At 39.8% G+C, this 16,056-nt stretch overlaps 1 protein-coding gene across 1 annotated transcript in view; it reads left to right on the top strand.

Moving 5' to 3' along the window:
* BRIP1 (BRCA1 interacting helicase 1) overlaps positions 1-16,056 on the top strand; it is a 386,982-nt gene that overhangs the window by 342,879 nt on the left and 28,047 nt on the right. The window contains exon 17 of the mRNA XM_040336928.1: positions 13,984-14,096. Coding sequence (XP_040192862.1) covers positions 13,984-14,096 — 113 coding nt within the window. The remainder of the gene's footprint in view (positions 1-13,983; positions 14,097-16,056) is intronic.

The following is a 16,056-nucleotide window of genomic DNA, read 5'->3' as shown; positions in this document are numbered from 1 at the left end:
ACATGAAAAGATATATAGGGACCGCAATAGTGTGATACCATAAACGTATTTATTTTAAAAGAAGTCAAAAACACACTTACATTAAAATAATGATAAAAGGGCATGTCAATTGGAGCTCCGGCCGGAAGCTGACCAAAAAACCCGTTCAGTAATGAAGAAATCGTGCAAGTATGCGGGGGGTAATCCGATGCAGCACTCGTTCCGCCGGAGCTCCAATTGACATGCCCTTTTATCATTATTTTAATGTAAGTGTGTTTTTGACTTCTTTTAAAATAAATACGTTTATGGTATCACACTATTGCGGTCCCTATATATCTTTTCATGTGACCTGTTGATCGAGTTCGTAAACATTGGAACGGGATAAAGACTGTCTTCCAGCTCAGCCCACCTGCGATTTGATCTCCAAAGGTTCATCTACTATCATGCTTTCTGGGGTCTTCTTTTAGTTAAGAGACCGCCGGTTATCCGGTAAGAGGCTACGTTTGTTCTTGGTGGTGGATCACTACTCTGGGATAGTTACCTCTTATCCTTGGACTCTTCTGTGGATTAATTGGCTCATTCCTTTTGATTTTCACTTATGGGTGGATAGAAACTTTGCCGTTTCTTAAAGGACTTCTTTTTCATCAAATATTACTTCTTTTTTTCCACTTTCACCTATGGACATTTATTTGTGACATGTTGTTACACTTTGTTTATATTTAGCGCATCTTGTTATTTTTTCTTATGTTTTTACTGTTTCACCGTACACAGTAAGGTGCAGCTTTTTTCAGACCAGTACTCTTTAGGAGCACTACTTCATCACATTAGAATTTTATTAGCGCAGTTGCTTCCAATTTCTTTTCTATACCTGCAATTCGCCAGATATTTGCACTGGCCTTCATTAAAGGCGAAGCAAAAACCTTTGCGCAGGGTATTCTGCGCCGGGTTGGATAATGGCCTAGGCGCGAACTGTGGTTTAGTGGGCAACATCAGGTTGAGCCACAAGCCCACGTCCTTTGACCCCCAATTAAGTGAAGGGTGGACCGCCAGCTTCTGACGGAAGTTTTCGTCGTACACGAACCAAGCTGATCCGCCAAAATGGCGAAAAGCTTCAGCTATTATGTCGACATGCTGGAAAAGACCGGAACATTTTTCCGGAAACCGTTCCCCCAGCACTGCAGCATAGATGCAAAATGCTTGCAGCCAATTCTGAAAAGTCTTTGGAATAGCTCTCCTCCTATCCTCCTCAGTCCTGTCACCAGATTGCTTCTCTGATTTAGCTAAGAATTCTTTGGAAGCGGGTAGTAGTGACAATAAATCCAGAAACTCACCCTTCCAGATCTTGTCTTTAACCGCTTTAGGCAGATGGAAACCTAGCGGGGACAGAACGCATGGAAGAGGTTCCTTAAATGAGGACTCGCCAACCGTTGCAGCTGACAACCTGAGAGGGACCGTGGGATTCACCATGTCAGGATGGTTGACACCTTTAACTGACATCAATTTTTTGGTATCCTGACTAGCAGGCATACACCAGTCCTGCCACACGGCACTAATGTCATCTGTACAATGTATGTCATAATTATCCATAACCTCTCTGTCAGAATGCAAACCATAATCAGCACCAGACACCTGTGCACACTGATAACTTTTGGCTGTCTTACCCCGCAGCTGCGGACTCTGCCCAGCACCAATATTCATTTGTGCCCCTGAGGAAACATCCATCATATGTTGTATAGCATTCCCTGCACCAGACACCTGTGCCCTCTGTGTAGCCTCCCCAGCACCACTAGCATGTGCCCCTTTGAACTGATTTAAAACATTGGATAAGGAGTCTACTAACACAGCAAACTGTGACATTTCAGGTAACATACCTTTCCCATCTTCCAATGACTGCTCACTCGCCTCCACAGCTGATGGGGGAGAAGCGCTGCACCCCCTCTTCCGAGGTGCACCCTTTGTGACAGGCCTGCCAACCTTCCTCGGACCTGCTGGCTGAGGGGAGGCAGCTGCACTCTTGCCCTTTTTCTTTCTCAAGGGCTGCTTTCTTGTCCCGCTCCCAGAGGCAGCGGAGTCCGTCATTGGCAGTGAGGGAGTGGGCGCAGGGGAAGCTGGAACATTCTCCCCTTCTAGGCACTGGCGCAGCCACTCCTCACCCCCCATGCCTTCTGCTTTCTCCAGCAGTCGGCATAAGAGTGCCTCACGGTCTCCTGTTGCGCGGCGCTTCATGACAGAAGCCGTGCAGCGCTGCTCCTCTGACTGGAGCTGACTGAAAAAGCCGCCGCGCTTGGATCCTTATATAGCCTCACAGCGCGGGAGGCTCGGCGGTCTTCTGGCCAATCAGCGGCTCCTCTCGGCGGCCAATCACACGGCTGTTGCTGCCCGCGGATGGCTTGTAGATCTGCAATACAAAAAACACAGCAGGGATACTGTCCTTTCTTCTCCCTTTGAGCTCGCCCACGTTGGTCCAGCTTATTGCTGTGACCTGTCATTATGTCGACGTATATGTGCAGGAGTCGTTAAACGGTTAAAAAAAATATACAAAACTTGACAGAGATTTTTACACTTTACCACTAATCTAAAACAAAAAATAAGCTATTGGCACATATAAACATTTTTACAATTTTTAGTGCATAGCTTGTATTTTTTTGCCAAGTTTGATAGATAAAGTGGTTATACTGGGATCATGGTTAAGGCTACATCAGGAATATGCTCTGCTCCATTCTGAATGCAGTCTTATCACTTATCGTGACCATACTGCTGCTTTGAAAAGAAAAAAAGCAGTTGTGTGCTTTACAATTGTATTTTGTACTCTGCTTGCTTCAGTGCTCCAGGAGGAAAGCCCTGGTCACATGACTTTTCACAGTCATGTTACCAGGCTCTCCTTCAATCAGTTCTTTCTGCAACGTTATTTGGGGAGAACTCTGACACACCACGCTGCATTCTGTAGCCTGCATTTAATGAATAGGCTGTAAAATGAAGGCTGTAGTGTGGAGTAAAATTGCAGCATAAAGCAATAAAAATAATAGCGATATCTGCTTTGCATTATTATGGGCCTTTTATAAACACCCTTTTTAGCATAAATTGCAACTGCCAAATATTGAGGTTAAAGTGACTGTAAAGTCTTGTTTATAAAAATAAAACATATAGTGGTTTTACACAGAGCAGCCCACGTCCTCCTTTTCATGTGTACCCCTTTGCTGCTCCTGGCCCCTCCCTCCTTTTGAGTGCCCCCAAAGCAAGCAGTTTACTATGGAGGCACCCGAGCCAAGCTGCAGCTCCATGTGTCCATTCAGACACAGAGCTGGCCGTTGGGCCCCGTTCTCTCTCTCTCTTGACTGACTTTGATTGACAGCCACAGGAGCCAATGGCGCCACTGCTGCGGCCGAGGGACTTGTGCACATCGCTGGACAGAGATGTGGCTCAGGTAAGTATTAGGGGGTGCTGGGGAGGCTGTTACACACAGAAGGTTTTTTATCTTAAAGCATAGAATATAGTAAGGTAAAAAAACATTCTGCCTTTACAACCCCTTTTAACTTGCAAATAGCCTTTTTTATTCTTGGTTTTGGAGTTTGTTTTCCAATGAATGCTTGTAGTTGAGAATTCTACAAAATTATACATAGATCTACTCATTGAGTTTCCATAATGTTCACAATTTCAATGTACTGATTGTCAAAGGATATTTAGCACCCTTTGTAATGAGAACCATAGCAGAAGAACATTTAGATGTAATTAAAATGTCTTTTAATTACCATTCAGCTTTTCTTTTATTGAAATATATGAGGATGAACATAATAAAAAAAAAAATATGGAAGATTTTCCCATGGCTAGAAAAAAACAGTGACCTATGGAAAATACCAAGCTTAACATAAACAGTGAAATAAAACACCTCATCTCTGTAGAACAAAACCCATCCAGCACAGGCTGGAAGAGTTAATCTCTCTATACAAGACTATTCCTAAAATTTGCTTTGAACTGGCAAGTTCTTTGAACATCTTATAATATATTTTAGTGTTTCATTATCAATATTTGGATGTAGATAGTAACTAATGATGTGTGAAAGCACTTTGCTCAGCAAAGCAGCACATCTGTCAACAAATGTCTCTATTGAAATGTACTTTTTTCTAGGCACCTCATTATAAAAGAAACATTTTGGTGGTCCCCATTGTAACTTTGCCTCTGTTATTTTTCCTTTTGTGCTACCAAAATGCCTATGAATTAAATGTGTCAAGCACAGCTTATTAGTATTTTGCATAGATCGAATATGAACTGTTATTTTTCCTTTCTGAAGACTACCGCAGCGGGTACCAGTTCAGCAAACTGCAATGTAATGGCTACCACTACAGAAACCTAATGAAATGTGGTATAGTACTAGTATATTAACACTCTTGCTTTCCAACAACTTTTCTTCCGGGCTCATTCACTGAGTCATGGTGTGGTCTTAATTACATTGCTTTCCCTTTTACATGTTACTTTGTATATGTTCCAAGGTTGATGACAGAAAACTTAATTGGGTGACTATTGTTTACATCAACAAATTAGAAAGGCTGCCAAGGGCCGCTGATCTATCTTTTTTCTGTGTTTCATCTTGTTTTTGGTCAAAAGAGCTTTAGGCCTCATGCACACTGGACATTTTTACAGCTGTGGAGCACACATAATCTGGTGCAGCTGTGTATAGCAACCAATCGGCTTCTAAGTTTTATAGTGAGAGCTTAAAGGGGTTGTAAAGGTACAAGCAAAATGGAAGGATGAGGTAAGTGAAGGAGGGCTTCACTAAGGTAAAGAAGCTATTTAGGAAAAAACAATTGTATCTTTACAACCCCTTTAATTTAACAAGCTGAAATGAGAAGCTGATTGGTTACTATGCACAGCTGCACCAGATTCTGTGTGCTCCAGTTTTAATAAATCCTCCCATCCTCTGTGACAGTACTGTTACCAATGTAATGACACATACCAAGGGTTTGTGTTTGTCTGCTTAGGCCCACAGGAAGAAGGTTGAATGACATTGGACGTCATTCATCCTGGAAGAGGGTTAGTGGCAGAGGGAAATATGGACTACAATTCTGAAAAGTGGAGAGGGCGAGTACTGCTGTGGAACCTTTAATTTTTTCTTTCTCTATTCCTTCTTTACAAGAAAAAAAAAAAAAAGTAACCCTATTTAAATTGTTCTCCATACATTGACATTCAGCTAGAAGTTTTTTTTAGGTGTTTTGTATTTAGTTGCTCACTTTTTATATCACTACATTTATTAGTTGTATGAGTTTTCTCATACTGCTGCTGGTAAATGTTTAAAAAGGGAAATGGCAGTGTCAAAAGGTTCATGGATCCCACATGGTAATTTATAATCAATCAACAACAACATTGAGAGACTATATTTGCCTATAATACTTAGCAAAATTAAAAAAGGTTTCTTGTGATGAATTTGCCTAGATCTTGTCCCATTTTTGAAGTTTGTAATATATACAGCATATCTCCTAAACTAAAGGAATGCATGCCTAATCAGATTGTGAATGACGGCAATAGAATTGCACTACACTTTTTATACAATATATACTGACAAGTGCTCAAATATATTTATGTTAATTTGCATTAATGGACATGTCATGTACTGCATATGTGCTTTACAGTATGTAAAAATGTTCATTGTTATACCTTTAAAGTGCATACAGATGTTGATATTTACGCATTGCAGATTTTGGTGTAGAAAACTACACAGGCATTCAGCATTTGCCTAATTATGCGTAAAGCAAATCATAGCTAACAGGTATGATGCTGTTAGACGTACACTAATATGAATACAGTGTGTTCTTGACCTCCTAGACAGATCAAAGCCTAAATCTCTCTGACAGCTACAAGATGGCAGAGCTTGCCACAGGCCGTCTGCTGCTTCCTTGCAGAAGCTCTTTGTCTTTAAAGCATGCCTGATAGCTAAGAGTATGTTTTTAAGGATGATCAGGTAAAAGGCTGTCTTCTGACATTTTAACTAATCCCTTCTAGCCTGTGGTTTGGTGCACACTGAAGATATTTGCTAGCAGGGCCAAGTGGCTTTTTCACATATGCAACCTGTCATTTTGAATTGGGCGTTTTTTTGATGCCTCTTAATGTGAAGTTATACAATGAAATAGATTCTGATTGCACTAAAGTGACGTGAGCTTTTTCTTCCTAATATACCTTTGCCAGAGCTCTAATGAATATTTAACCCAAAGCCATTCACATATTATTGGGCTTATCATGCCAAAGCATGATCTTTGCAGGATGTAGCATCCTCTGTGCTCATTTAAGTGTGAAAGCTGAAATTTACTGACCTTTATTCATCTTGTCACTCAGCAATAATTAGCAGTCTTTTCCCGTACTTACATTTTGATACAGAAGTGCCTTGGAAAGGACATGAACAACACAGGTGGTAAGATTAATAAAGTATATATATATATATATATATATATATATATATAGAGAGAGAGAGAGATATCATATATATTTATATACGTATATATACATTTTTCAGTGGGGGGTGGGGTTATCGCACTGATAATTATGCTTGGAATAATTATAATTGCTTATAAACTGATTTAAAATTACATTAGGCTTAAATATAACATCATAACGTACCTGTCATTTTTAAAAAGTCCAATGAGATGAGGAAATTACAATCACATAGTTTAAAATAGCTCTGCAACAAAAAAATCAAAACTTAACCTAGGGTACATTTTTGTAAATACTTGTTTAAAAACATGTGATGTGGGGTGCAGAAAATGCTGTCATACAGTCTCAATGGCCCATTCCTTATCACTGACCTGGAACCAGCCAGCAGATCAGGAAATATTTTAAAAGTCATCAGTGCTTACATACATACCAGTTCTGAGTATTATATACATTGATAACTTTATCTACCACTCACCTAGGTCCCTCTTTTAAAACCAAAACAGCCCTTATCTGTTGAGACATGGACTCCACTAGACCTCTGAGAGTATGCTGTGGTATTGGGTACCAAGCCATCAGTAGCAAATCCTTTTTGTAAGTTGCAAGGTGGGGCCTCCATGGATCAGACTTGTTTTTCCATCACATCCCACACATGCTCGATTGTATTGAGATCTGGAGAATTTGGAGGCCACAAACCACTTTATTTGCAGTGCGCAATATCCTGCTGAAAGAGGTCTCTGCCATCAGAGTATACTGTTACCATGATGGGGTGTACTTGACACAGACCACTTTCCTAAACATTGTTGCTGACCAAGTAACATCCACATGAATGGCAGGACCCAAGGTTTCCCAGCAGGACCCAAGGTTTCCCAAAGCATCACAGTGCTTCCGTTGGCTTGCCTTCTTCCTCTACTGCATCCTGGTCATCCACATGATGTAAAATAAAGCACGATTCATTAGACTAGGCCACCTTTTTCCATTGTTCTGATGCTCACACCCCCAATGTAGGCTTTTTTTGACTGTGGTCATGCTTCAGCATGGACACCCTGACCAGAGTGCGGCTACATAGCCCCATACACAACCAACTGCAACGCTCGATTTTTATGCTTTCAACATATCAACTTCAGGGACAACATGCTTTTTTGCTGCCTGATATATACAACGGACTTTCAGATTCCATTTTAATGAGATAATCAATGTCATTCATTTAACCTTTCATACGGACAATCTGTAATGTTTGCATATCCTACATGTGACGTCATCTGGGAGGCATATCTGCACTGACAGTGGCCGGTTCCTCTTCCTGTGTGTCAGCGGTTTCTTCAGTGAGCTGCAGGCCGGGCGTCCCCCACTTGTCCAGTGTTTTAGAGCAGACTAAGTGCATATCAGCTGCCCATATGCAGCACTACAAGCTTTCACTTATACCTCATTTGTGAGTACACTTTACACATTTTGTAATGTAATGTAATCAATTAGTGCTGGACTTCTTTTTCTCTCTTGCTGTAGTAAACCAGTCACCACACCTTTTTTTTGTAGTTTGGTGATTGCTGTATTGGAGAGTTCCTAAAAATACCCACTGTATGTTGCTTGTTGTCTCACACTTATGGTACGCCTGATGTAGAAAGAAAATCAGTACTAAGAATTATCTTGTAACCACCAGTCAATGTTAAACTTTTCTTGAAAATCCAGTGTAATTGGTGATATAGGAGACAGAGAGATAAGAAGTTACACAGCAAACTCTTAGGAAGTACACTCCCAAGGACCCTTCGATGAGCTGAATTAGACTTTTAAGCCTGATATCTGATGGAATCTAATCCGATGGATTTTTTCGTCGGATATCCGATGAAGCTGACTTTCATCAGTCTTGCCTACACACCATCAGTCAAAAATCCGACCGTGCCAAAACACGGGGACGTAAAACACTACGACGTGCTGAGAAAAATTAAGTTCAATGCTTCCGAGCATGCGTCGACTTGATTCTGAGCATGCGTGGATTTTTGACCGATGGACTTTCACACAGACAATCTTTTTTTCTATCGTTTTTTTATCCATAGGAAAAATGTAAAACATGTTCCATTTCTTTTCACCGATATAAACCAAACCGATGGAGCCCACCCACGATTAGTTTGTCCGATGAAAACAGTCCATCGGTCTGTTTTCATCGGACAAACTGATTGTGTGTACAGGGCTTTACACTTGGCTTCAGTAATTTACAAAGTTAGGGGTTGATGAATTTGCATAGCTATTTTTTGCCCAGTAAAATTGCAAGTTATGCTTTGCGAATGAGAGCATGTAACAAATACAAAGTTGATCTTAGCTCTGCCTGCAAAAGTGAAAATACACATTATGATTTTAGCATAGCTGCTGTGTTTGATGGAATGCATTAAATGATTCTAACTAGGGTTGTCCCGATACCGATACTCCCGCAAATACCCCCGATACCGAAATAGAATACTCCCTCCCATCCCCCCCCGCCGCCGTTACGCCGCATCCCCGCTGCCGCCGACTGGTTAATACGCGCAGGGAACATTACAGCTTTCATTTCAATAGCTGTAATGATTCGCGCCGCGTATAGACACTCCCCCTTGCTCGGGTGAACTGTCCAATCTCGAGCAAGGGGGAGTGTCTATACGCAGCGCGGCGCGAATCATTACAGCTATTCAAATGAAAGCTGTAATGTTCCCCACGCGTATTAACCAGTCGGCGGCAGCGGGATGCAGGTAAAGGGGACATGGCTGGATATGGGGGGAGACAATGGCTGCATATGGGGGACATGGCTGGATATGGGGGGAGACAATGGCTGCATATGGGGGATGTGGGGGGAGACATGGCTGCATATGGGGTACATGGCTGGATATGGGGGGGAGACATGGCTGCATATGGGGAACATGGCTGGATATGGGGGAGACATGGCTGCATATGGGAGACATGGCTGGATATGGGGGGAGACATGGCTGCATATGGGGGGAGACATGGCTGCATATGGGGGGGAGACATGGCTGCATATGGGGGGGAGACATGGCTGCATATGGGGGATATGGCTGCATATGGGGGGAGACATGGCTGCATATGGGGGGGAGACATGGCTGCATATGGGGGGAGACATGGCTGCATATGGGTGACATGGCTGGATATGGGGGGAGACATGGCTGCATATGGGGGGAGACATGGCTGCATATGGGGGGAGACATGGCTGCATATGGGGGGAGACATGGCTGCATATGGGGGGAGACATGGCTGCATATGGGGGACATGGCTGGATATGGGGGGGAGACATGGCTGCATATGGGGGGACATGGCTGCATGGGGGGGTATGGGGGGAAGACATGGCTGCATATGGGGGGACATGGCTGGAAATGGGGGGGGACATGGCTGCATTTGTGGGGGGACATGGCTGCATTTGTGGGGGGACATGGCTGCATTTGGGGACACATTTAAAAAAAAGTATCGGTATTCGGTATCGGCGAGTACTTGAAAAAAAGTATCGGTACTCAGTCCTAAAAAAGTGGTATCGGGACAACCCTAATTCTAACCAAACCCCCTCCCTCCCAAAAACAATTTTTAACTGTTGATCCTGCTGTTCTTTAGGCTGTCCTTCTTAATGGCTGCTAATCTGAAGGCTCCTAGAGCCCCTGCAACATAGGCATCACAGTGTGAATGCTCCCCATTTCCAATGTCTGGCATATGGCACACTGTGTTTTTGCTCCACCCCCAACCTGGGCAGTGATAGTAAGAACAGCAATCATGTGACAACACAATTTTTTAAAGAATTTGTATATAGATCTGTGGTGTGCCCCATCCATACATGGGGGGAGCTTTTTGGGTTTAGTATAACTTTAATAGCTCACTGAATGTTTATACTTGTTGCCTTGGGAGGACTACAGAAAAGTACCGTATATATGGCATAATTGAAAATTAGATATTGAGTGAATATACGTATAAAGAAAGCAAAAAATGATCTCCCTATCATTTTTGGCACATATTTAATTCCTTGTATTTTTGTTGTCTGTCCATGTAGTGAGCCGTAAGGTCTAAGTTTTACTACATGAAGAGGTTAGCTTCACATACCAGATAAGATGAGGTTGTGTGGCCCTCCACTTTGAATTTTACTGGGGCATGAACACCATCAAAACTAATTCTAAAATCAATTTTGTCTGGTGCAGTGTTTTTTGTTAGATTTTTTTTTACTTGACTTATTTATGTTTAATAGTGAATCACCATCTGTAGCGCTTACATGTTCCACTACTATGATGGATCAGATATATTTTAGCAAGCTTTTTATGCAAGATTTACACAACTCTCATCCAAGATTTACAAAAAAAAATCACAAAATTCAGGTAAAAATGGTAGTGAATTTTATCCATGTGTCTTTATGTGTTTTGTATGTCCTATGTTAATGCATTGCTGGTGATACATAAATATTATATTAGTGATATTGGCAAACTTGTATGAAGTTCTAAAATCTTTCAAACATGCTTTTGTTTTTTTTGTTACCTATTTTTTACTTTAAATCGAAAAGCGCTGTTTAAACAGCACTAAAGCCCAGCTAAAACGAGGGGTGCTTCAGCGCTAACGCGGCCATGGCCCCAGTGTGAAAGGGGCCTTAGGTTTATTGCCTGTCACATCCTACATGATATATTTTATATCTCTGTGTTTATTGTTTTAATTTTAGATTGATTTAAGCTCATTGGCTGATTGATCCTTGCATGTTCTACAGAAATATATTTCTAAACATAGCCTAGCATGCAGCTGTCAAACTCAGTGTAATATTTTGTAAGGACAGTACTGGCATTCCTCTGGGTGATATTTTTCCACCTTTCACTTTAAGAGTAAAATGTTCAATTCTGCCACATCCTTTCTGTCTTATTGAGACGAGTATTACATCTGCAGAATCAAATTCAATTTGCTGTCTGGCTTTGAAAGTTTGAATTTGTAAATTTGACAGGTCGTTTTAAAGGGCATAGGTACGCAAAATAAAATATTGTACCCCAACCCATGTTGAAAATTACCTGTCAGAAATAGTTAGAAGTCTTCTGTATTTCTCTTGAAGCGTGTCCCTTCATCTGTCAGATTAAAAAGGTTAGCACAGTACAAAAGAGCAATCCACAAAAAAAAAAAAAAAAACACAGGTTTCTGGCACAGCCTATTCTTCAAAAGACCATAAAACTCTACAGATTTCAAACTTTTCCAGTCTCGTATTTGGAATGTTTGTCAAAACGTATTACTGTGCCAAACTGCATTGTTAACTTTGTTGCCAGTGAAAGTGGGTTATTCTGGCAATTTTGTGCCGGATTGTACTTGCTCACTTCCGCAGTCATGCTAAAATGGGCTTATCACTCAGTCCTAGCTGAAAGAAATATCTTTTGGTAAGAAAGTAACATCTATCTATCCACACACACATATTAGTGTGTATACACTGTATGTATAAATAGATATTTATACTCACAGTCGGGTGTTTCCTTATATTCTCAGTGTAGCAAAATTGAGTCTGGAATTTTTAATATTTGCATTGCTTATTTCCAGCTTCCTCAGCCCACGGATGGACATATTTTTTCTTCTGCCCATTTGATTGAGAGTATACGTTGCTGTTACAGATTGTTTGAAATGCAAACAAATTGAAAATAATATGCAAGTAAAAAGTGTGTAAATATATTGTGTGTGTGTGTGTGTATATGTATGTGTGTATGTATAATATATATATATATATATATATATATATATATATATATATATATATATATAAATAAATAATATGTGTGTGTTATAGACACAATTGTATGTAATATTCTTTTCTGTTTTCTCATGCACACAAATACCAAGACAGATCAATATATACCACTTCATTTACTTGTCAATAGTTTTCATAAGACCTTTTATTTTTATATAGTGGTGAATCTCTTTTGAAATGTGCCAGTCACCAGTAACATGTAGAGTCTTAAGGCAATACATCATTTCTGTGTTTAACTATAATATTAGATTACACAGGTCATATGGCCTCATTTTTCTTCTAGGTCGTGCCACTTGAGCAGCAATAACCCTACATCTGCATTTGCAATTTATGATTAATTTGTATGTCGTTTCACTGCTTTAGCTTAAAACCATGACAATGCACTGCAATAGCATTATAAATTTAGTTTAATGATTTTATTCTGGACGTGTCGGATGATTTTGTTTAAAACTGGAGGAACAATAACACCGAAGTGTTGCTGTTTCATACCATGCAGGTGTCATTTATTTACTTATTTTGGGGGGGGGGGAAAGTGGACATCAGCATAGACAATAAAGATGTACATCAGTATTGCAACAAATTATACAACATCAAGGTGTGCAGTAGCATAATATATTGTTTAGTGTCAAACAGTTTGGTTAAGCACACAAAGTGACAGCTGCTAAAATGCCATGTTTCCAACTAATGAACAACTGTAAAAATAAAAAAATTAGGTGGAACAGTAAACCACCTATTGTGGAGGTGATGGAGTACCTAAGGGATGCAAAATCGTAATCACAGGTTTCATACGACTAGTGACCAAAATGGCCCTGGTGAATTTCAAAGATGACTAATTATGGTATATACTCCAGCCAGATAGTCCACACTTTCTCAAATTTAAAAGAGGAGCCTTTATAAACATGTGTTAGTTTCTTGTAGGGTAGTGACATTGATGACTTTTATTTTTAACCAACTCATGAAATCTGATTTTTATGGGCACCTACACCATTTCAATTATTTAAGATTTAAATGATGATTTCTGATATTCCTTGTTTGATTCGATTATAGAATGTATTCTTTATATGTACAGACTTTTGGCATACCTTCTATCAAATATGAATTTGACCATTTGTTTTATCTGTGTCCTATAACTTCAATCCATTGATAATGTTTCACTCAGCTCTTTACACTGAAAGAATGGAGCCTGGTTCATTATTTATGTGCCATTTGCGTTCCTCAAGGAATACTTTTAACATACAAGTTTTATTCATTTGTAATGTGCTGCTTAAACTTCAGTGGGATGTTATGTTCATAGATGTAATTTCAGCTCCATTTTCTCAAATGCCACAAAATAGATAAAAGAAATATCGATGTATGTGTGACATGTTTGTTTAAATATTTGACATGCTATGAAAGTAGATTAGAGTGTCAACATGCAACAAAGAATAGTTAAAAAAAAAAAAAAGTTCTCAGATCTTTTGAGTGCTAATAGAAAGTACATTACTGTGATGTTAAGTCTGCTTAGCTATTCCAAATAGTATGTGTAGCAGCCTTAGAATTTTATTAATATTGCGTTCCTTGCAGCTAGGAAATATGCCAGTATAAACAAGCACCCCGTTCCGGATTGTAACTGAAGTTTCTGCAGGCTGTTTAACCCTTTATGTAAGGTGTCAGGAAGGTATTGCAGTGTACCAATTACGGTACATTCTTGAATTTAACTGCAAACAATTACAATAAGTACATTTCTCTGTATTTACAAAGCATGCGGCAGCAAACATGGGCTTTCACTGATGTGTTGGAGAATATTGGTTGGTTGGTTTGTTGTAGCCGGTCTCATTGATGTGTTTGGTTTTATGTATTTTTTTTTTTTTTTACTTTAGGTTGAGCTAAAACGAAAGTATAATGATCACCATGCAAAGAGTAGAGGACTTTTGCCTGGAAGCATGTGGTATGAAATACAAGCATACCGAGCCTTGAATCAAGCCTTGGGAAGGTAAATAATAGTGTAAAAAAGTGCCTCTTCATACTAAAGATATATATATAGTTTTCTAATGCAAATTGACTCACAAATATATTGGGACTAAGATCAGTGCTCACAGGAAGATTTTGAAAAAGCTGATATATAAAAACAGAAATTGTACAATTGTCTTAGAACAAACGTTTACCTGTAATTAAAGGGAAATATCTATTATTTTTCACGACATACATTATGCTAACATCTTTCCCAGCTCATGTTTTTTCTTGTACGAAGCCAGCTTAATGCAGTGTTGCAGATGAAAATTGACACAAGGAGCCAAGTGCTGTAAGCCAAATGTGAAAACCTTTTGTAATGTTGCTGACCAGTGAAACAAGTTATATATTATTCAGATCTGACGTTTGTTCTGAACAAAGCTTTTGAAATTGCTTCCTAAATATTCTAATAAGTCTGCAGAGCAGTTAATGAACTACCATATGAATGTTTCTATGTCTAGCATAATATGTATTGGCTGACACAAGTGGTGGAAATTAGATTTTATTTTATGTAATTGCTTGGATCCTTTTTCACTTTAGCTGTACATACGGGTCATATAGTAACTGTTAATGTTGAATAGATTGGGAAACTCCCTGTCTTTTTTTTTTTTTTTTTTTGCTACCATTGCTTTTGCATCCTGTTCAGGATACAGAACAGGAAGCATAAGGAAATCTCTCCAAAATTAAGGTTAAAATATATTCAACAGTTGTCATAATTTTATCAAGTGTCATCACAGATTAAAGTGGTTCCAAAGGCAAAAGGTTTTTTATCTCTGCCGAGAGCCGAGCGATTGACTGGCTTCGGCTGTCGACATAGCAGGCACTCTGGACAGGTAAGTGTCCATTTATTCAAAGTCATCAGCCGTAGTATTTGTAGCTGCTGGCTTTTATTTTTTTAGGCGGACCTCTGCTTTAATGCATTCTATGCATTAAGATAAAAAACCTTCAGTTTGAAGCAGCCCCCTAATACTTAAGTGATAGGACTCGGCTGTCCTGGACCCTCCCTCCTGATTCACTGAGACACAGCAGCAGGCGCCATTGGCTTCCATTGCTTTTAATGCAATTCAGTGTGCCAATGAGAAAAGAGAGGTTGGGGTCGAGCTTCAGCTCCGTGTCTGAATGGACACTCAGAGCAGCAGCTCGGCTCGGGTGCCCCTATAGCAAGCTGCGGCAGGAGGTGTTCTGTCAAAATAGCCAATTCTTCAAGATCTCCAATTACGTCACTTTCGATTACTGTAAACCATTGTTAATTGGAGATTTCGACGGCTTGCCGTTTTGACACAACACCGGCCAACATGTACATGATGACTTTGCTGTTTTGACACAACAGCCGGTAACGTCGCGGAGGCGGACATTTTGTTGGTTAGTATCTAAGCGGACTAACAATATCTGCTCATAATACCGTGTAGTGGAGTGGAGTGCAAAACTACTGCACAGAGCAGGTAAGTATAACATGTTTGTTATTTTTAAACAAAAAAAAACACGACTTTAATATCACAATTCCTGTCCAGTGACAACTGTAGAGGTTTAGTTTACCCATCACTTTTTGTTCCAGTGACCATGGTCACTAGGACTAACCGAGAGGCCAAATCTTCCTAGTGGAGACTCAGACAGCATAAAAATCTGAAAGAGGTTCAGACTGTTCTCACATTTATCCAAAGATAGATGTTATTTGATTCTATTCATCGAGGCTTCCAGTAGTGCATTTTATCTAGTTCTTATTAGAATCACACTTGCCATTTCTGCTCATCCCTTTTAAGCATGAAAATATTTGAGGTATTTTTAAGAATTTGAGTTTGGAAGTAAATGCCTATTAATAACTCACAAAGCTTTTTTGTAAAAATTGTTAAAAAAAAATAATGGTTTGCTGATTCTGATCAATAGCTCTATATTCTTTATACCTTTAAAAAGTACTGTGTTAGAAGCTTCATGCAAAGCCACAC

Source organism: Rana temporaria, chromosome 2 (assembly GCF_905171775.1).
Source record: "Rana temporaria chromosome 2, aRanTem1.1, whole genome shotgun sequence".
NCBI classification, from domain to species: domain Eukaryota; kingdom Metazoa; phylum Chordata; class Amphibia; order Anura; family Ranidae; genus Rana; species Rana temporaria.
Note: the sequence above shows the minus strand (reverse complement) of the source record. Positions and strands in the feature narration are given on the sequence as shown.